The 22,883-nt window shown below is 40.0% G+C and overlaps 1 protein-coding gene across 2 annotated transcripts in view; it reads right to left on the bottom strand.

The window, feature by feature from the left end:
- mta1 (metastasis associated 1) overlaps nt 1–22,883 on the bottom strand; it is a 50,236-nt gene that overhangs the window by 5,200 nt on the left and 22,153 nt on the right. For both annotated transcript variants that reach the window (XM_008277300.1, XM_008277301.1), the window contains exons 4-16: nt 15,239–15,365; nt 12,772–12,835; nt 12,305–12,422; nt 10,929–11,031; nt 9,883–9,982; nt 9,233–9,421; nt 7,413–7,487; nt 6,900–6,958; nt 6,405–6,559; nt 5,188–5,339; nt 3,850–4,039; nt 3,553–3,642; nt 2,157–2,312 (exon numbers count right to left, since the gene is read on the bottom strand). In XM_008277300.1, coding sequence (XP_008275522.1) covers nt 2,157–2,312; nt 3,553–3,642; nt 3,850–4,039; nt 5,188–5,339; nt 6,405–6,559; nt 6,900–6,958; nt 7,413–7,487; nt 9,233–9,421; nt 9,883–9,982; nt 10,929–11,031; nt 12,305–12,422; nt 12,772–12,835; nt 15,239–15,365 — 1,578 coding nt within the window. The remainder of the gene's footprint in view (nt 1–2,156; nt 2,313–3,552; nt 3,643–3,849; nt 4,040–5,187; nt 5,340–6,404; nt 6,560–6,899; nt 6,959–7,412; nt 7,488–9,232; nt 9,422–9,882; nt 9,983–10,928; nt 11,032–12,304; nt 12,423–12,771; nt 12,836–15,238; nt 15,366–22,883) is intronic.

The following is a 22,883-nucleotide window of genomic DNA, read 5'->3' as shown; positions in this document are numbered from 1 at the left end:
AAAAACTAACGGCAGCATGTATTTGTCAAATACCAGTTAATGTGAGATATTCAACAAATAACACATTTTCAACGTTCATTATCATATTTATGTGACTCATATCATCTGACTCATAGTATTTTTTTCAGTTTTTAACCATGTAGTATTTAGTTGCTGTTAACATAAAGTAGTATTTCTATTAATACCCTCACAAAGTCCTATAAGCTATATTCAAACAAACCCAATGTATTTGCTACACCAGGGAGCTTGACATAGTGAAAGACAAAGACTCATTTCATGAACTGCTGATCAATCAGTCCATACTACACACTGATCCACTGCCAAAATCTACAAACTCAATTTAAAGGAAGAGTGCCGTTTCTATAGTTTTGTGTGGATTTAACAAAACAGACAACACAGCAAAATTTAGGGCAACTAGTAGTTGTTGTTTTTGTTTGAACTGAACAGAAGTTTCTTTTACCACTTGGGGGCAGCAAACACAACACTGACACATTATCACGCTGTAGGTTAATATAGAAAACCTGTCATCTTGTATAGACAGCCAGCAGACGCAGAGCAACTTCACCCTTCATCTGAATAACAGTTCAATATTCAGTCCGTTCCAGCTCTGTTTTTGGTCTCTACCAACTCCTGTGGGACATATCTGCCTCCTAAGCTGCTTAAAGCTCCTCTATGTTCACTAGCTTGTTGCTAACTGTGTCTGTTGGCAACTGAAAAAGACAAAACAATGAGGTGAAACTGACTATGAAGCTACGTGAACCTGGGGGAAGCTGAAGATTCAGGTGATCATCACTACAAAGGACCCATTCACATTTGATGCATTGTCATTCATTACAGCTTATTGTACTTCCAGCAGCTGTTTAGCAGAGTTAATACAAAAAAAAATCACCTAAATTAAAAAGGAGGAGCCTGATATCGATAAAGATGCCTGCAGGATATACATTAATCTGTAAATGTAGTGCTCTAATTACATAGCACACCTTCCATTTAATGACTAAGACAAACGAAATTACACAATTTCTAAATAACAACAATAAACAAGCTTGCAGAAACCTTCTCCCATCCTCTGATAAATTACCATGATCTCAAGAACTAAGTCGGTAAGTTGGTAGGCGAAACAAAAAAAATAAAAACTAATCCTTAATCCTTGAGCCTGGCTGATTTCCAACCCAAATCTCCTCCCGGTGTGTTTTTCCCAGCCTGGGCCTGAGGTGGGCTCACAGACCAGTGGAGATGCTCTCCCTCAGGATACACTTACCGAGCCCTCCACGTCCTCCTCCTCTCTGCTGTTACCATGACAACATAGACCGTAGCCTCCAGCTAAAGCAGCAAGGCCGATCCGATCCTCTCGCAATCTCTCTCCCTCTCCTCTCCATCTTTCTCTGGCATATTCTCACTCTCTTGATCTCCCAGTCTGTCTCTACCCCTCTCTCATTTCACAGGGGAGAGGGAAAGTGGGACATAACCCAAAAAAATAAGAGCCCCACACAAACTCTTAACCCTTCGGCAGTGGATCTTAACTATGCGTTGTAGCCATGAAGTGAGCCACAGAGCGCCGACGTGTCTGTTAATTCTTAAGTATTCAAATAATGTCTGCTAAACATTGTTTAGCAAAGATATTAAAGTTTTAATACGCCTGCATAAAGTAAGTTTCTGTTAACGCTGTTTAAGTAATTAAATTGATACTGTAACCATTATGAGAAACAGCAAAGAACATTTTAAATAGCTAAAAGCTAATAAAATAAGCATTATCCCATTAAAAAACATGAGAACGACTACCTTATTGGACCAATTTACGCAAAAACGGAAACAAAAGAACTACAAAAAGGCCATTTCAAGTGATTTGTAAACTGAAATCTCAAGTCCTTAAAAGTATATATATTAGAAGTACTTAGTAAGTTAAAATTAAACAAATAAAAAAATAAAAAAAACAGGAAAGCCACTTTTACTCTTTTTTTAACATCTGACATTGTGTCTATTTTCAGCCACAGAAAGGATTTTAATCAGAATATATAATGACAGAACAAGATATGAACAATAAAAAAAATATGTAAAAAAAAAAATTGATTATTCAACAAATGGAGTTCACTGAAAGTGAAACACAAACACACACACACAGTACATGTACTTAGAACTCTCTCGTGGTTCTTGCTTACCATCCAGTCCGTTGTGCTGTTCATAGGTGCGTTTGCCCAGGATGGTGGGTGAGCCATTGTTGAGGATGGGAGAGGATTTTATGGGCGTCAGACTGCCTGTAGAGATGGACCCTCCGCGAATCGGTGGGTCGGGCTTGGCTGGACGGGGATGTGCTTCTGCAACGTGAACAAAAGTTGTGTGAAAAACTGGTTTAACAGCAGAAATGCCAACAAAGCGCGAGAAGCAACTCAACTTCAGTCTTCATTAGCGACACAGTAGCCGTGTTTTCATACGATTGTGAACTGAGTGGAAGCAAACTTTTAAAATGTTGCCAACAATTAAAAAGACGCAAAACAGGCTTTCCATTAAAGGCTCCAGAGCGAGAAAACTTGGCTGCGTGGTGTCGACATAGGGTGGCAGTATAGGCTACGTAACGCATGGCTGTAATTAACAGAGTAGAAGAAGCCAAAAACTAAATCCGACTGCCAAAAAACCTCAAAGAAGAAGAAACAAATACAATCTTGGCCATCAACAAGAGAGGAAAAGATGAAGAGAAGTTTTCAGAAAATGCTTTTTGATCAGGAAAGTTGTAATTATTCTCTCATGTCAGCTGATATTGGAAATCTTTTATGTTGTCCAGAGGCAAAGACAATGAAAGAAGCAGAAACAGCTGATCATGTGAGTTAAATGTTGGCGACATCAGCACTTATTTGAAAAAAGTGTTTCCATCAGTCATTATGGACGAGCAGGAAATTGGATACGTTTGTTCGTATTGTGCTGTTTCCATGAACTTCTTCAAATAGGACACTTCAAAACGCGTATAAATAACGTTGTGGAAACTAGACTCTCATTTGTAAAGCTGAACAAAAACAGATTTGTTCTGCTGTCATACCGATGTCAGGAAATTTAGAAATACAAATCTGTAACAATGAGGTAAATTTCTCACAGATCTCACATTGATTTTACTTAAAACAAATGCTGTATCTGAGGTCATCCATAAACATACAGGAACTACAAACCGATCTGCGATTTTCCTTCATTTTCATGTGTGAAATATGGTGCAACCTGCATTTGCTATCACTCTGTAGGCAGTTCTTGAAAAAGGTTTTTGTACAACTGGCCCCAAGTCTTTGAGACTATAAAACCCCAGGGCCAGTTCTACCAAAAAGTCAAAAAAAAAGAAAAAAAAGGTGAAGATTTCAACATGAACAGAAGACTGTTACACTTGCCTACATGTTTCTAAAGGTGCCAAAAATATAGCTTCACTCCCTCCAACACAGACGAGCAATACATTTCTTTGTTCATTTTACAAAGCGTCACAATATAGAATCGACTAAACCACATTCAGTTAACAGTGACTGCAAACAGAAACTCTGAACGTGAACCCGGTCCCAGATTCATTGAGCTGCTTCTTACCTAAATACCGAACCACAGACTCCAGAGGTTTACGGTCCACAGGCTTCAATGGCAAAGGCTTTTTTGGCCTATCTGGTAACCGCAGGGCGCCTGTTGTAATTCAGAGACAGAATACAGTCATTAATAATGTATTGGATGAAAAAAAAAAATAGCTCACAGTAATAACAAAAAATCTTAAAAAATTCAAAATATGACCAACTTGAATGCTGTGTGCAAACAAGCAGATGCCGTGATCATGTGATACTGTTGTAAAGAGTCGATGTTAAAAGCTGTATGGAGGGGGAATCAGGTCCTTACATTCTGCTTTGATGGCTGCTGTGTTGACAGGGAGGTAGGGGTGCCTGGCCAAATATCGAGGCCTGATGATGTCCTGGCAGATGCGACGTGCCATCCGCGTCAGGCCGGTGGTCTGCAGGTAGAAAGCCTGTCGGGTCTTTACTGCAAACTTGGGGCTGCCGCTGTGCCGCAGGGGCAGGCCGTGGGGGCTCTGGAGGTCCAAACAGATGAACATCTTAATGTGATGTGGAGTAATCTGCATTGGTGGACTGTGCATTAACGGCTTAATGGTCGCTGACAGGTCAAATAATCACCTGCGTGATGGCAAAGAAAACATTTGGAGTAAATCTGAAATGGATTAAATTACTTGGCATTATTATTATTGGTCGGAAATATGGAGCTGCCTGGAATGCTTCCCAAAATGCACCATCCATTTAACACACTGGCCGGGCTAATGTGGAATACCAAAGTCGTTTAATAGCTCACGATTTACTTGCGTTCGGCGCTGAACAATATGCACTCTTCATCCGGCTGGCAAACATTCAGACTTTTCGACACGCCACATGAATGGGTGATACCAGATTTACAGTACTTCATTGTTACCGTGCTGAATGGATGGACAGTTGTGAGCACTGCTGGCCAACATTAATGTCCAAATGAATTCAAGGTTATGCATATAAAGCAGAATGTAAAACTTCATTATATATGGAATTTTTGAAAGCAATGAATAAGTGTGTGTCTAAGACATATTACATTAACAGCACTCTAGTTTTTTTTTTGTTGCTTTTGTAAGGCTATAACAAAAATGTCCAAGTTGCCATTCATTAATAATTGTTTTGAAACAAAATACGCTTCTCAGATTTGCTGCTTTCCTTTGCTGTATTTGATATCACAAATAATGTATTTGGGTGTAGGACTACTGATTAGCTTTACGAAAGCAACTATTAAATATAAAATCTGGGAATTTTGCACTATTTTAAAGGATTTAAAATAATTCATTTGTTCACTAAGGACGTAGTTCGTGGATTAATTGATACTGAAATTAACTGATTGTAGCTCTAATTTTATCTATCCTAAAATGTTTTTATAACGCCCCATCTCCCCAGCTCTTTTAGCCCTGCACAAAAAATTCCTCTGTACTGAACTGCGTGTGCGTGTACATATGGCAATAAAGTTCTTGAATTGACTTAAACACTGGTTTAGTAGAAAGGCCTTTTCTCTTGAAGGTTAACTGTTCTTGAACTATTAAGGATAACATCAGGCTTTAGGTAAACAGTGAGGCTTTTGTTTGGGGATTGCAGAATAAATAAACTCAATGTCCAATGAAGCGTTTGTGTGTTTAGGAGTGCTGGCTGGTACCATGCTGCTGCGGTTGGGTCCAGGCCTCTCGCCATCCAGTCTTGTGGGCATCTTCAGGCCTCCGTACTTCTTCCAGTAGGTCCAGCATGAAGCGCACAGGCGACACTGCATGTTGGGAGGTCCCCACGAGTACCACTGGTAGGAGCTGCTGGCTGCACACACATCACAAAAAAGAAGAAAGTGAGCTCGAGTCTTGGAGGAATAAACATACGCACACATACAACAATGAACAAATGAGAGAAACTTTAATCATTCATCAGTAAATTAAGTAAAGCCAGTAAATTAATTCAGAAAATACACTGCTGGAGGGCACATGATGCTATTTCCTCTTCTCTCCATTATGTAAATCCAATATCAAATGTGTACCACACACAGAGAGTATGAAGTGGATCTGTGCACCTTAAATGATCCGTATTGAAATGAAAATATACCTCGCCTGAAGACAAAGACGACCATTTCGAAGATTTACTGAACAACATCAGTTAGATAACAACAACTCAGTGTTAAGTTGTTGAATATTTTATTGCATGTTAGCTGAGATAAGATCAGCAAAATCAGTACAAAAGGATGCTGTACTCGTGAATACTAGACCAGAAGTACACGCTGTACTGGAGAATTCTGAAGAACCACTGCATTTGCCAATAGTAATGTGAATAAGCTTTGAAAAGCACTAAATTACATTTGAAACCTTGAGTACTCACATATTAAGCTGGTTAAAATAAAAAACACTCAAAACTTTCAACTTCTTGAAATTTTCTAAAGTGTGAAGCATAGACAGTAAATGTATGAGGACAATATCGTTGAATCTACCTTTCTCTAACATTGTAAATGTCAATATAGCCCATTACACAACACTGCCATTGTCATTAAACTGTATTTATGCAATGTTTGTGTTTTCTCTAATGTATTATAAGATCTCAGATTGCACCTTGGAGCAAAAGGAAGCTTATGAATTAATACATTTACATGTAATTCAGTTCTTAAAAGGGCATTTAAATGTTCAACTTTTTAAAGTTCTGCTTTCCATTGAAGTATTTACAGCATCTTCAACATCCAACAACCTCTTTCAAAGAAGATTTCACCTGTGAATGCCAAAGTTATTATTCTAGTTTCATTGTTAAATCAAGTCTTTACTTGTGAATTTTTGTTTCAGGACACAGAGAGACAGCAGCGATTGCTGTTACATGACAGCAGTGTTACACAAGTGAACAACTTACTGTAGCAGCTTTCACAGGCTCTGCCCAGGCCAGGGGTCGGCACTGAGCCTGGAGGTCCTGGAGGTCCTGGAGGTCCTGGGACCCCTGCACCCGCTGCTCCATTTACAAGAGCTGGCTTTACATTGTTACTCAGCTGGTTGGGGTTTGGCTTGTTACTGGAAGGACACACGAACAGAGACAGGGTCAGACCAGCAGAGATAAGACAGGCCAACTCAGTGTACATTCACTAAGAGAATAGATAACATTCATCAGCCTGCTGCCAGAGACAGCAGTTATACTGATACTGTACTGAGAGCTGCCATGAATACTAATACAGTGAAGGAAGGGTTTGTGCTTTACAAACAGTGACAAATGTCCGACTTGAGATGTTGCTGTAACCTTTTCAGCAACATTAACCTATTTAATATTTCATAGCGTACTAAAATGAAAGAGGGCTGACGAATTACACAATATTTCACATTAAAAAAAAAAAAAAGCCTGCACTGATATACTCACTAGTTGGGGATGTAGACCTGCTTCAACTTGCTTTCTGCCTCAGCTGCTTTTAATCGTTTCTGGAGCAGAGTCAGAGGTTGAAGAGGAGGATGAAAGGAGAGAAAGAACACTGTGTAAGATTTAGTTAGTTCATAACCCTCATACAGCACCAGTGTGAAAAAATAAACAGGTTCTCATGCATCTCTTTGATTTGCAGTCAGGTTCATCAGATAACAGTCATACATCGATATCTGACACAATTTTTAACAAGGCATTTATGAATATTTTAACTATCATTTTAAATTCAAATTACTCTGTTGTTTTTAAACAACAGTCATAAAACCACAAAAGGTTGAGAATCTTTACAGTAAAGTGGCAATCAATGAAGATAAACAACACTCCTTTGGTCACTAGATTTGTAAATCAGATGCTAATTTTTAAAATGAAGTGTTAGTTAATGGGTCATAAAAAGTAAATCAATAACATTAAGAAACTTTTTTTCTTCAATCGCTGATGTATAATGGAAGTTGTTACCTGTTGTACGTATCTATCTGTGGTCTTCCACATGTAGTAATACTCAATAATACTCGTCAGGGACTTCCAGGGCAACTACAGGAGGAGAGAAAAGACAAAATTAGCATTATTTTAGTGTAGGGGTTTATTAAAGTCGTGGGAGCAGATTTCTGACTAACAGGCTGTCGGTCACAATCACCAGGTGGTGAGGAAAATCTTGATGAAGGACTGGAACATGAAATTAGAGTTGAAAATATTTGCGCTTTACTTATGTAAGATTTGATTACCTGTGTTCATTGGTTGTGAAAATAAGGTCAAGTTACAGGTTTTCAAATGGAATGATTTGCTGCGTTTATCTATTGTCACATTTTTGCAATTTTTTGTCATTTTAAAAGCTAAACACATGTTCAGCAGCAACAACAACAACAACAACAACAAAATTACAGATTAATTCATAGTGAAAACAATAGTTTGGTGCAGCTCTACATTAAATATTGCTTGTGCACTCTTAAGAGTCACGGTGCCCTTGCAGGAACATTTTCAGTGCAGCTGCTACGGTATGATTTTACATGACTTAACTAGATGAAGCACTCTGATTAAAAAAAATGAGGTAAAAGCATGAACTGAAGCTACTAAAGTTGAAGTGTTAGGCTCCCAGTGAGAAGTTTGAACGGAAAATCAGCTGTCAAGTGGTGGCCCCACCCATAATGGTGGTGTAGTCCTGTTGTTTGAGAAAAGGCCTGAGTGGAAACGAGAATGAGCAGCACTGACAGCAGCCAGCCACCAGGTGGTGGAGTGATGCATTCAGTGAGAGCTGAGCACAATGTGAGGTAGGAAAAGTCCACTAACGGCAGCAGCGTTCTTCAGGCTGAAAGCACAGAGGACCGTGAGGAGCTACAGCAGAGAGCCAGCTTAAATAAATAACCCTCTTTCTTAAAAATGCTTCATGAGGTAAACGTTCAGTGTGCCTTGTGTTCACATTTTCACTCTTTACCACGAGGCTGCCGGTCGTCTTGGTTCACAAAACTACTATTGTGCTTGTAAGTTGTATAAAAGCTAAATCAGCTAAACGCCTAAATTGAGTCTACTACACATGTTCAGCTCGGATTCTGTTGTACCGGCTGTCTGAAGCAGAAACTATGAGTGCATGGAGCAGAGAACATCTCTAAGTAAAATTTTGGGCAACCCATGTTCTAAATAATGTTTTCCTTTCATACCTACACTACAGTATTTGATTACACAAACAGGCCTTCGACAACGTATTTTAAAAGCGCCCAACCCCACAGAGACATAATGTTCAAAATAGACCTCTAATGTCCTAAAGGCTTACAGACTGATACCACTCTTTTAACCTGCGTTTTGGCACAGGTAAAAAGCTGCAAATAAATCCAGTTCTTTTTTTCCCCCCAATTCATCTAGTTCGATAATCATGATCACCTTCTGAAGCAACTAAATAATTAATAGGCAGCACTGAAATTAGATTTTTAATGACTTTTCTGATATTATTAAGGAAATTCCTTGAACCAACCCTGTCTCTATTGTGTACTTTCTAGAAATTTGTTATTTACAAGTTGCATTGTGACTGTAAAAACAACAGGCGATTTCTTGCAATTTCTGTGGCTCTTTGTCACTTTGAGGTTATCAGACAAGCAAGTTTGCAAATTTCCAGTCTGCTGTTGGCCAAGCTAAGCAGGCCCCGGCTGTATGCTCCTATATAATGGACAGATATGAGTGTGTCGTTTATTTCCAATCAAACCTGTGGCAAGAAAGCAAATAAGCATACTTCCGAAAATGTCAACCTGCTTTTTTAAACGCACTCCTTGTTTTTTTTATTTACTCACAAAATCCTGCTGGATATCAGTGAAGTCTTTGCCGTATTTCTCGAGCGCCTCCTCGAACAGGTTGGCCTCTGAGGCGCTCCACTCCTCCATTTCATCCCTGCAGAGGACGGGCCCACCCTGAGGCACCAGCGCTGCAATGGCTCGAGTCATGTCATAGCCTGTAGCATGGAGGGTGTCCATAGCATGAAACTAAACACAAGATAGAGATCCAGGTTAGTGTGTTAGCTAGGCCGTTGTTTAAACCAATTATGCAATTCATTTATAGCAGTCTTCAGCTGATGCTTCAGACTAGTAGACAATATAGTATTTGTTCAGTCTATGGTGTTTAGATGCAACCCCTTGTGCGATGCTTTGGGCTGTGTTTGTGTGTGTGCATGTGGGTAGCTAGAAGGCCTCTCATCTATGTTTTATATATGAGGATAAGATCTAGGGCAGAATAGACCCGCACCAGGTTTCTGGGGCCACAAGCTTGTTAAGGATAACCAGACACAGGCTTCAACAATCACTAACAGACTCACAAGCATACACACATAAACACACATGTGCACTACAGGCATTTTCTTTGATTAACAGCTCTGCTTCTCTACTAGGCTTTTCACATACAGTGTGATGCTGATTTAACCCAAAGCCCACTTTCATGTATAACTCACCAAGGTGATGTCTCTGGAGGCTGCAGCAGCACTCATATGGAGGCTGGGCTGCCGGACAGAACTACTGCAGTCCAAAGCTCTGGCGAATGTACCTACGGACCTAAGGGATAGAGACGTGGTGTGAAAGGCAAAGAAAAAAAAATACATACAAAAAAAACTGGGAAATAAACAGTGAGTTCGACATGCGGTTACGTTTCAGACCAATTTCTGCAGGAAAAATTGAAATCAGCAAAGTCATAGCTCTGGTGCTTCCTGATAAAATATTCAATTATGTAGCATGGCCGGGCAAATAATACAAGTCTTGCAAATTAGCACTGAGCAGGCTAAAACTGCTAAGCAACCATATCTGGCTCCAAAACTAGAAAGGAGCAGATGTGAAGGAAAGTTTGAGGTAGCTGTGGTGAATCCCTTTTTCTCTCTCCTGCTGAGAATTAGATTAGAAAATTGATATTGCTGTAATAACTGTCCAGTATATGTGAGGCTAATTAGCTTAGCTTAGCATAAAGAGTGTATTTGTATGTGTCCCAGCTTGAGTTTTTAGGAGAGGTTGTTGTATAAGCTTTAAACGTCCTGCCAAGCCTGCATACGCTCTTGTTCACCTTGGATTCATGAATATCAAAAGTGTGTGTAATTTTTACAATAACTGTGTTTTTCATTATGCAAATGAATAAATAAATCTGATTTGTCTGATCGGTACAAAAGCCACAGTGTATGAAAAACAAGTAAAGGCTGGAGGTTTAACAGGAAGGGGCTTTTTCAGTCTTGTTATCACCATGAAACTAACTCCAGGGAGCCACAGCTCGCAGATTGTATGGATCAGACTCACAAGATGCAATGCGTTTATAAGTGAGCCAGGCTCGTGGTTTTCACCTGTTTCTATGAGTAGCACTAAGCCATGGTAATATTCACCTGTCAACTGGTTCAAATGAGCATTAGGTTTAAGAATGGTATCAACTAACGCTCCGAAAGTGAGGGATATATATATGTTTGATGCAACTGTTCTCTCTTATTGTTATTTAAATGGTTTTACATGTTTGTTTACTTACCGAGCTACTACTAAAAACTGGTCGATCTGTTTCTCTGTCAGTGAGCTGTTGGGGTCCCAGATCTTCTCCTCTAGTTTCTCCAGGTCTCTGCCATCTTCCTCATCTGAACAGAACCAGAAGGCGCACAGATACGTTAGCAGGTAATTCTCTGAGACCACCATGGTTCCTCATGGCCCGCATGTGTCCAACAAGAGTTTGTAAAAACCACAATTAAATTTGGTTTTCTTCCTGATTTTCCTTTTTTAAAATTACTGCGTTGTGTAAAGCTTTAATGAATCCCAGAGCTGAAGAGGTGGGGTCTGTCAAGCTGCCAGCCTGCAACCAACCAGCCAACCTGCCTGAGCTTCTAACACATGTAGAAGAATTTCATTAACATGGGTTTAATTAGGGAGCTTAGTGTCCCACAGTGCTTTAATTGCAATTTCAGAGGTTTTCCCACCTGCTAAGAATAAAATTCTGGCAAAACACAGAAACCCTAAATCTGGCAGAAAAGCAGTCACATTTGAAAATGATTATCTGCACAAACTATTGGCACAAAATGTCTGGAAAATATCTTTCAGACTGTTTGAATGAAAATAATTTCAATATTACACACAAGGTGCAAGGTCAAAAAACTTTGTGAAGATGTAATGACAAAACTGATTAGGAGCGAGATTTCTGTTCCGCTTTGGATGCGGCTTTACAGTTTGGCCAAAAAACTAAACAACTGTCACGTGGCAAGTTCCAGGTATTAATGCACATCTATATGCTTAGAATTGTTTTTGTACAGGTAGAATTATATCCAGTTGTGAGCGTATCAGTAATCTGGTATGAGGAGGAAATGGGAGCTCTTGTTGTGTAGAAACAGGAAACTTTGTTGATGTTGGGCATGGAACATGTTATGAACGTCGCCGCTGCCAACAAAGCAGTTGTCTTCTTGTTAAGTAACGTAATAATAATGGCCCCTTCCTTACCACACTCTGTGGGTGACTGTAAAGTCATCACTTGTGCAGCACACAGGCAATAATCTGTTATTTTAAATGCTCTGATTATGTATAATCATGCAGCCACACTGTGATCGCCATGGAAACCCAGGTTAGTTGTTCTTTTATAACTTTACTTGTTAAAAAAGAAAAAAAAGTAAATGGTGGCTTGGGGCAGGAAATTCACAAAAGTTCATGAAATGTTCCTAAGAGTTGAGCTGTTACAAAAACATGAAAAGTTTAAAAGTTACAGCTCAGACTGCTCCATTAATGCAGAAATATTGCTAAAAAATAATCAGTACACAGCAGGGTAAAAAAAGTTCCCTGCAGGAAGATGATAATGTGCTTTTCTGTGAATATGCTGTTTTCAAAAACCATGTCAATTAAAACAGCCGAGATTTCAGCATGATGTACCTTCTTTCAGGAGGTCGGTGATGTCGGCCTGGTACTTGTTCCCGACGCGGATCTCCCCCTTATCAGCCAGCAGGGTTTTTTGCTGAGGGTCATACACCAGCGAGTAGAAGAAGGCGTCCTGGGAAATAGAGATGGCAGGAAGGCGTGAGGATGGAATGAAAGGAACAGGAAGAGAGACGGGCAAGCGGAGGAGCAAAAGAGTGAGGTGGATCTGAGTTTGTGCGTGTTTGTGTGTGCGTATTTTCCCCTCAACTAGTCTCCCGTCTCCTCATTACTGTACGTGAAAAGAACATTCTGGGTCAACACGTTGAATAATTCATCTGGAAACAAGAATCTTTAAACTCATAAGGCTCTCTAACACACTCACACACAGATGCTTGGATAAGACCTGAAATCTAACACACCTAATCACAGTTTAGTAGACCCCACCATGTTACTGGGTTAAAACACCTGGTAAGCACACGTACCTCTCTGTCCAAGTAGGACTTCAGGGCTTCTGTCTCATTCAGCAGTGTCACACAGCACTTTCCTCTGTAGGAAAAGAAGGTGAGGAAGGCGTGAAAGACAGAAGGAAAGGAGGACAGGAGATGGACAAGCAGAAGATAGGAGGAAAAAGACACAGAGGAGGCAAGAAAGACTGAATATTTATCATCAGAAACACAAAATAACAGACAAGTCCATGGGATAACTGGTTACATAAGTGTGAGATGAAAGCTGCTACCCTGGCCCAAACTCCTCTGCAAGAGAAGATATTTGTTGTAGGATGCAGCTCAGAATCTGAAATGATGATATTGATTTAGTTCCAGTTGGCTCGGCCTGTTATTTGACAAATCATGGTCCAGTGTATTGACACTGACAGCACTCATCTCCGTACCCTAACTGCTACTGTCTGAATTTAGATTATTTACTGGCTAATTAGTCATACCTCTGTAGCCTGAAGCAAATACGATCTGGCAGGGTGATAAACTCAGACGCCTTGTGTACCCCCGCTGCACATTGGTGTTAGGTTAGAAAACTTAATCAAGCTTGAATTCTCACTCAACAAACTGCTCATCAGTGTATTTTTATTCGAGCAGATGTCAGTTTGCGCTTCCTGCGACACATCAGAAATGTCAAGTAATAATGCGGTAATGATTAGGTGGGTTTGCCTGGAGCTTGCTGATGAGCAAAGGCAGGTCTATATGTAGAAACAGCGTTGTGCTGACATTTAGTGCTCAGTGTGCACACTGCATACGAGTGGATTTTTTTTGTGTGTGTGCCTGCTTTTGTTAGACTTTACTTTCTAGCATCTTTTAGTCATCACAGCTTCATGTGTGGCAGACAATGTGAGTGAAGGAATCGATAAATAATTCACTCTCCAAATTAGTCAGACAATTGCAGTTTTTGAAGCCACATGAACACAGGGTAGAAATTTGCCTCATATACATTACGTCTAATAAAACAGCATAAATCACTTTATGCAAAGTATGCAATCCTGAAGGTAAAAATAGTCTGAGCAGAGTCCACCATCCCTGTTCTGGATTCAGATTGCCCACCTAAGCACGAGGGACTCACCGGCACCGAAGCTGTAATCCAGCTTAATTGATCTCATTGACGTCCTCCTTACAGTTTACTTTCTTTCCACACTGCTTTATTAAGTCACTGCTGATCCAAACCACACCACCATTCCCACTAAAAGCACAACTTGGAATGGATTTCACTCTGACGCTGCCAGCTTGTTCTGACTGCAATCATTCAATGCAACCATGCAATTCATTTAATCATCAAAAACAGGTCAACAAAGCAAAAGCGTTACTGTCAATTTTCCCCCTCATGAGCAAAACTGCAAGTTCACATTTTACCTTAACAGTCAGGAATAGCAAACTTTTTTTATTTTTTTAAACGAGTGAAACAGAACATTGTTGTCTGCTTTATTCAGTGTTGTTATGACTTTACTGCCCCCTTACTTCCTTTGAAAATTCTACCAGAAATGTTCTTTTTGTTTTGAGAAAATTGGGATTTGTTGACTCAACTGTAACCCAGAAGAAGTTAGACAAAAACATTTGGTGAATGCTGCTCTGTACACAGTCCAGAACAGGTATCTGAATTCAGAATCGTGTAGTAAGTGGGTGGAACTCACTGAAAACCCAAAACCTGCTGGCAAGTGTAAAAGGTATGCCATCATTAAAAAAAAAAAAAAATACAAAGCACTATAAATACAGAATTTATCAAAGCCATAAATTGTAAAAACAGAAAGAATCCAGACAGTTGAGTTTTGAACTAGTCAACTGTGAAGTGTTTTTCTATCAGACAACTTGACTAAATCTAAGCTTACAGTGGAGCTATTTCATCAGAATCACTGTTTTTCTACATCTCTCATTTTAAAAATATGCCAAAAATAAACCACTTGCACTAAACAGATTCTATAAAAGAAAAATAATAATCCTCAGCACAACCCAGTAGCCATTAATGACTCAGCCACCACCAACAGTTACAAAAATTCAGGGACTTTTTGGCAGCACTGCAAGCCGTGTTTACACAGAGCATGTAAGTGTGGAAACAAATTAAAACTGTCATTAGGAAATTATCTATAGTATGTAGAGTCACCATTTTTTCCTAGTATTTGTACGCCATGTGGGCACTCTGAAAAATGTTGAAAATGTTTATTTATTTTACAATCATTGGCAAAAATCTGGAACAATCAAAGAAGATCACTTTTGAGCTCTCTCTACTTCCAGTCATGGTTGTGCTGTTTCCGTAGACTTGCAGGACTTAATACTGCAGTAAAAAAAAATGAGCCCATGTGACGGGAGTAATAAAAAACTGCTAGGGTTTTAGAGGGTCAACAGTTACAAAACAAAGTTCCAAAAAAGAAGGAAAAGATCAACTAAAAAGAAGACAAGTGAAATAGATAATTCAGTGTGAGGACACCAGTGAGGTTGCAGCGTCGTGTACCTGATGTGTGTGGCTGGTAAGGACTCCAGCTGACGGGAAAGGAACAGCTCTCTGTGTCTGAGCTGGTGTTTCTGTTTCTCGGGGAGATCCGCCATCTCTGGGTTCTCCATCTCCTCCTCCAGCTCCCCTAGGTGGCAAAAAGGGGTAAAAGGTCAAACATACGCACATCAGATGAGGCGGAACAATGGGGGAAAACGGTGGGAATGCAAATGTTTCTGCTGCAGCCACACACTCAGTCTCAGGTGCACAACAAGCTGACATAAAACACAAGGATGCCTACTTGATGAGCCGGAACAATGAAGTCCCAGAGGAGACGGAGGGTTGTGTACATACACAGGTATTTTACATAAAATCTCACTGATTTACCCGAGACATGTTGTATAAATCGAACAAGATCTGCTAAGGTTGTCATTTCCAATTCTGTATTTCTACCCTTGTTACTTCAGCAGCACCTGCGATATCGCCATGTTTCACATTCCTCTTTGTACCATTAGGATTTCCACCTTTTTAATGCCCTCCCACTGGGTTTTCATTAAATTATTTCAGTACCACATCTTGTATTTTGAGCATTGGAACTGCAATATGAGGCTTAATGCGATGTAAAAAAACACAAAAAAACTCCATCAGTGTGGAGTAGTCTTTGATGTTATCAATATGGGATAACAAAAGGACACACAGCAGGCAGCTCAAATACCAACATTTTTGAAAACTCAGTCTTGAAATCTGAAGTCATCCATAAATGAATAAATACCACAATTTAGTAACTTCTCCCACCAGACTTCATTCCTTGTGGAGGACACAAAAATCCACATAAATCACTGTTTGTACCCTTTATCATGCAGAGAAACTCAGGAAGCTACAACTGACAGACCTGACTGTCAAACATTTGTATTCACACTACTTTGTACTAACTCTCCTGTGTATTATCACGAGAGTAAGATGGAGATGTTTTTCGAAAGAGATGCTGCAATAATTTTTGTTTACATGCAATGATGGTAGAAATGTGGCATCTCAATGCTCGTGAAAAGTGTACAGTAGGGCTAGAACCAATCATTATTTCCATTGTTGGTTAAAATGTTGAATACTTTCTCAACAAATCAGTTGTCTGGTCTGTGAAATAGGGCTGCCAGTGGTTAACACCATTGCCTCGCAGCAAGAAGGTCGCCGGTTCATGTCCCGGTGAGGACACCCGGGATCTTTCTGCGTGAAGTTTGCATGTTCTCCCCGTGCATCGTGGGTTCTCTCCGGGTTCTCCAGCTTTCTCCCACACAGTCCAAAACATGTTGAGGTTAATTGGTGATTCTAAATTGTCCGTAGGTGTGAATGTGAGTGTGCTTGGTTGTCTGTCTCTAAGTGTAGCCCTGTGATAGACTGGTGACCTGTCCAGGGTGTCTCCTGCCTTCACCCTGAGTCAGCTGGGATAGGCTCCAGTCCCCTGCGACCCTAGTGAGGATTAAGCGGTGTATAGATGATGGATGGATGGATGGATGGATGGATGGTCGGTGAAATGCCAGAAAATGGTTAAAAAAAAAAACAATAAATAAATAAATAAATAAAATGTTGATCAGAATTTCCCAAACCCAAAGATGTTTCTTAAATGTCACTGTCTTGTCCACAAATCGAAAAGTTCAGTTTACTGTTAACACAAAACAGTTAATCAATTAACAAAATAGCTGGTGATTAATGCAACAGTTTAACAAATCAGTTTAACTGTTGGAGGTCTAGTGTACAGAAAGATCAAAATTATATGTGATGAACCTTACGTTTAAAGGACCAGTGTGCAGGATTTAGGGAGATCTGTTTGAAAAAATGTCTCATGGATATGCATAATCACCAAAAATAAGAATAATTGCTTTTGTTTCCACAGAATGAACCCATAATATCTACATAGGGAGCAGGTCCTCTTAAAAAAAAGTCTGCATTAGAATGGACAAACCGACACTTTGGTGCATTTTGCAGGACCACTGTAGTTACTCCTACACACTTGGAAGGGAAGGGCGAGGCAATAGCTGTTCAGTTGGTTGCAATCTGCCAACCATACCACTAGTTGCCACAAAATCCTACACACTGGAACGTTAGGATTAAAAAAAAATTGGGTTGGGCTAAGAGAAACATTTAGGAATTCTATGGATATACTGGATTATTGTTGTCACCGTGAAAACGAAGTACAACAGTGTGTGTTTGTTCGGGCCGAACACTCAATTTCAAATCAAAATCACAATTTGATACAATGCAAATACACAACTACAATTTAAGATATGCAAGGTGTGGCCACTAAAGTAAAATTAATGCTGTAGTTCAATTTTATTATTCTGAGATTATCACAATTTTAAGGGGTTGCTTTCTTTACCCATTTATAAATGTATCCTACAAGGTTCAGGCATGCACGCTGAGTTTTGACTAAAACTGAGTTACAATATTTTACAGCCTCACCTCGTACATTTTGCTGCACATTTGACCCGAAGCTTTAACTGTCTGCTCGATGTTTCCACAATTCTTGCATTCTCCTTTCTGTGACAGACATATTTTTGATGGTGTCTCATGAGGTATTGCTCCATAAGGTTTAAAATGTATTGCACAGTGAATGCTAAACTGATGCTTGACTTTAAAAAACTATACTGCAAATCAATATCTGTCAGGAAATAGCAAATAGATGTGTTTTTAAAATCCTGGAGGCCTAGTGTTCGGGGGAAATAGTCACTATTTTGATTTTGTACTGCACTTTAATAAAGATGGGGAAGTCAAATTCATAAAGAATGGTTACAAATAAGTGCATTTAGCTTTTAAATATCCTATTTTTTTTAAACTCGTAGAATAAGTCAACCTAAAAAACCCCCCCCAAAAAACACAACAACTACGATTCCCATAACATAACTTACAAGACGAGTGATAACACCATCAGTGGTATTTTCTCTGACTTGACAGAACTCCTCAAGCGCTGCCGAAGACATTATACGAGTGTATTCGCGGCAGAGTAGTACATCGATTGACTAGTAAACTGACCTTTATGTGTAAAACTGATGGAGTTTCTCTTTAGTCTTGAGTGGTGGATTGAGCTAATTTCTCTCAAGTCAGAAGCTGATCTCAAATATTTTTCTTCTATTACTGTAAGTGCCTGGTTCCTTGAATGAGAAGAAAAATCTTGAAGAATCACTGCACGGTTTACATCTAGGAAAAGCAAGACTCGAAGGCACTGGGTGAAAAAACAGTCCTTGAGATGGGATCCAAGAATGAACGGACAGAGCGAGTGTCGAAGGGATATCAGCCCATTTGAGGAGGTCATGGTGTCTGAGTCATTCCTTAAGAACAGATTTAGCTGCTGCTGGTACGCAACATCTCTACCGCCAAGTCCTTTCCTCATCTGTGGATGAGGAGAGGGGAGGAAATGAAAGTGGGGGACACAGGGGGAGAAGAGGAAAGAGAGGAAGGTGAGATAGACGGGCAAATAGATAAACAGAGAGACTCGCAAAGGCTGGAAAGTGTGACAAAAGTGATCAAGAGAAAGGGAGCATGAGATGAAGACGGAGAGGCATAAAGACAGCGAGAAAGAGAGAGGGTGAGGAGGAAGGGGAGCAATAGAGAAATCAGCATGGCGAGTGGGAGAAAGAGAGACAAAGACGGGCAGGGAGAGAGAGCGGAAGGAGGCCGGTGAGAGAGCAGAAGTGAAACGAAGAGCGAGAGAGAGCAGTCAGTACGTGCTCCAATTCATTTGGAGTTTCATTAGAGGAAGCGAGACAGAAAGAGGGAGACGGGGAGCTGAACAAAAGCAATCAAGGGATTTTCAGGAGAAGAGATGTGTGGCCAAAATCAATAAGTACTCCTTCACTCCCTCACTCTGCCCAGCACTCAGCACCCAGCAGACACACTATCAATGCCCAGGCAGAGCAGCACACACACGCAGTTAGGGCTTCACTCCATCTTCTTCCATGTTGCAAAATATGAACCAAGACCCATCCAAGAAAATACGACAATAAACGGAGAGAGGAATTAAGTGTACAATACATGTGGAACATGACTAGAACATTTGTTCCGTCTGCCTAATTCTAACACTTTGTGCATGTACACGCTTTGCATCTGAGGTATCACCTGTACTGATTTTCCCAGCGGTTAACCAGCCAGGTGGCTCACAAGGAGCTCAAAACTGTAAATGCAAGAAGGTGATTCCAGCTCCCCATAATCAGGCTCTATTTGATCTGCTTGTTCAATATTTATGCATCAACACCATGATGGAAAACTGTGAAAACACTGTTATCTTTAATAGGTCCTGAGATATTGTCATTCACACATAGCCTCAAAATTCAATGCGTACAAAAAGTGGGGTCGATAAGCAATTTTTAAAAAATATCTCTGAAATTAGTTTATATATCTAGCTAAAACGTCCACAGATATCTTTATCAACATCCATAATCTATGCTGTAAAAAAAAAATTCTTGCATATCAGAAACTGTCAAGCAGAAACTGTTCGAAACATCTGATGATTTGAGATGAGATGACCCAGGGAGAGTTTCCCTACAGCAATGGATTTTTAAAATAAAATTACTACATCAAATTCAAATTGTATGAGAGGTGTGTTAAATACTGGCAAAATAATCTTCAACAGTCAGAGAGAAGTAGTCGTGTGCCATATGCAAGATTTACTAGTTTGCTACTTTTTGGACCGGAAATCAGTTGAAATGTTTTATGAAACAAAAACCAAACCAAACAAAAAAAGGTCATCAGAGGTAGAAGGCACTGGCCTTTATGTATTAACACTGTGCCACGCTGCTCTGATACATCGATGCAAAGTGAACTTATAATTTGATGGATCACTCACTTGTCTGCTGAGCTGACCCAGACAGATCTTGACACACTGTTATTCATGTATTTGCTAGACTATTTTGTTAGGTTTGTTTTCTTTTACAGACTGCAAATTGTCGGGATTCGGCATAAAATAAAGACAGAGGAGTAAAAGGCAGCAAAGGTTGCAAACTGAAGATGCTGCGCTTGATGGTTGAAGCTTTAACCCCTTGATCAGCTCAGTCATAGCTAGCCTGAAAATGTACACGCCAACGATCAAATGAGAGAGATGTTCTCAAATGGAAGCATAAATAGGGTCAACAGGATATTATTTAATGTCAACAAAAGACCTTATTAATGCAAGTAGAAGAAAGAGATGTGAAGGGAGATAAGAGTCAGTGTATCGGTTACTCTCTGTTCATGAAAGAGCGTGAGGCCTAAACAAAAAAAAGAGAAAGAAGTGTACTGTTGGAGGCTCACATCTATTATATACCTGCCTATTTTGGAAAAGGGACCTGCTCTCTTTTGTATTTTAGGAAGTTTTTCTCATTCAGCGGATAAAGATAGAAGGCTCCGTGTTGTTCAGACTGTAAAACCCTTTGAGGCAGATTTATGATTTGTGATTTTGTGCTATATAAATAATATCGACTTGACTCCGGAGCTGAGTCTCAGTATGTGGGCGCCTCAATGTGTGTTACTGGTGCTCTTGCATGCACATATCCATAAGTTAACACACACACATACACACACACACACACAAGCACTCTAGCAGGATTATGTAGTGGTCCATCAGCAGGCTGGCCCTTCCAGCTGGCCTCTGGCTGTGAGTCCTTGAGTAGCAACTCAACTCCCCAACCTCAGTCCTTCTCCTCTCCTCCTCCAAGCCAATCTCCTGGCAGTGCACCCACACCATACTCTCTACAAATTGCCTCTCCATCTCACCTGTCCCAGCCAATTATCAATTATTGATGAATGGGTCGCCTTACTGAGTTGAGAGACGGCGAGGGGAGGGAAAGGAGAGGAAAGAGCAGGCCTGAGGGCGAGACGAGAGGGTGAGGAGAGCACAGCCGACCGTTATTACCTTAACAAACTGACTGCACCTCTATGATATGGCATGTGTTTATGTGAAGGCAGGTCTGCAGACAACTACATGGTGACTCATGCCTTTCCTCAAACATCATTGGTGTGAGGGGAAAATGACGGTTTTCCAACTGCTCCTCCTAAAGCTGTCGATATAAAATCAATACAATGATGTGAAGCTCTGCATTACAAGGAATCGATGCCATTTTCTAATGTTACCCAACTGCCCTGCCCTCTGTTAACAGTGTTCCATCCTAAAAACAATTTACTCTCCCGTACAGAAAATGTAGAAAAATAACAATCATACTCTAAACCATTACCGCATGATCAATGTTGAGATAACAAATAAAATACTGCCTTGCTCTTACTCTCATGCTACAGAAATCTTAGATCTGTAAAGCTAGACACACCAGACAATACGTTTGCCCAATCAAGGACAAGTTAAACAAAACATAACAAAAGAAAAAAAAAGAATTTCAATTTTAAATGTCACTTTCTCAATAAAAGTGCATTGTGAATATATTTTTTCCCCCATTCACAGCACATTCCAAACAAGAGGAAGAACAACAACAGCACAGTCAGTAGAAACAAAACAAGACACCACAGTGCTCGAGTGCTGATCATGTCTTGTGTCAGTTGCATTATGGTTACAATGAGACTTCACGTCTGCTCTGCATTCACTGGAGTTTTGCTGGTGGGTTTGTCCTTGAGTTGGAACAAGAGAATCGCGCTGGATGTTGGACAGTTGTTAGAGCAGACAACGGCGCATCCCTAGAGGTATAACTCCATAAGCAAAGTGCAAAGTGAACAGTACAACAAGAATCCCAGAGTAAGTTAAATCTTGTGTACCGAAGGAACAAATTTGGGAATTCAAGTGAATAGAAGTAATGAAAGGCACAACAAGCAAAACTCATCATGTGTTGCTGCACTAGCAGAATCGCATTGCTTTGGATTAAGTGGTTTGTTTGGATGTTTCAACCTTTATGTGGCTCAGGATGCATAACCAGAAAAGTGTCTTTATATTAAGGCTTAGCGATTTGGGGAAAATATCAAAGTGTGACTTTTCTGGCAGATATTGCGATTTGATTTGTGATATAATTGCTTTAAGTCAAGTTTCAGTTCAATATTCACTGTGTCATACATTGTAAACAGGTGATAGGACATTATTACATGAGACACCAGCAAAAGCCCGACTGTCTGCCACACAAGGACAGCAGCAACAAATTATACAACCATCGACTAGGACCAAATAACGTGCAAAAAAAATAAAATAAATCATATTGCAATTATTTTCACAGGCTTGGCAATTGCTGTCTTAGTAACTATTTCAGTGGAGATGGTAATTTTTTTTCATTTCTTTTTCATCCCAAAAAATATATATATATAAAAATGATGGTGTGATTTTTGCTGCAGTCTGTACCAAAATAGCACTTGCATCTGGAGAATGTGATTTATAAGCTGGGGCGCCTCTGTAGCACCATAATGCTTCATTTGTAATGGTATGCTATGACACATTTTACCTTTATAAAAACAACTGCAACCCCCTACAATTTGCGTTTTGCACCGGACATTGATAATATTTCTAATAATTGTTCAGTCTATGATTAACTTAAATGTTTAAACCTGGGTTAGACACACCATATAGTCCATCTTCATCCTCACTACGGTCGTGGGGGGGCTGGAGCCTATCCCAGCTAACTTAGGGTGAAGGCAGGGGACATACTGGACAGGTCACCAGTCTATCACAGGGCTACACTTAGAGACAGACAACCAAGCACACTCACATTCA

The sequence above is a fragment of the Stegastes partitus genome, unplaced genomic scaffold (assembly GCF_000690725.1).
Source record: "Stegastes partitus isolate 25-593 unplaced genomic scaffold, Stegastes_partitus-1.0.2 Scaffold94, whole genome shotgun sequence".
NCBI classification, from domain to species: Eukaryota; Metazoa; Chordata; class Actinopteri; family Pomacentridae; genus Stegastes; species Stegastes partitus.
This window is presented reverse-complemented; position numbering and strand designations above follow the sequence as displayed.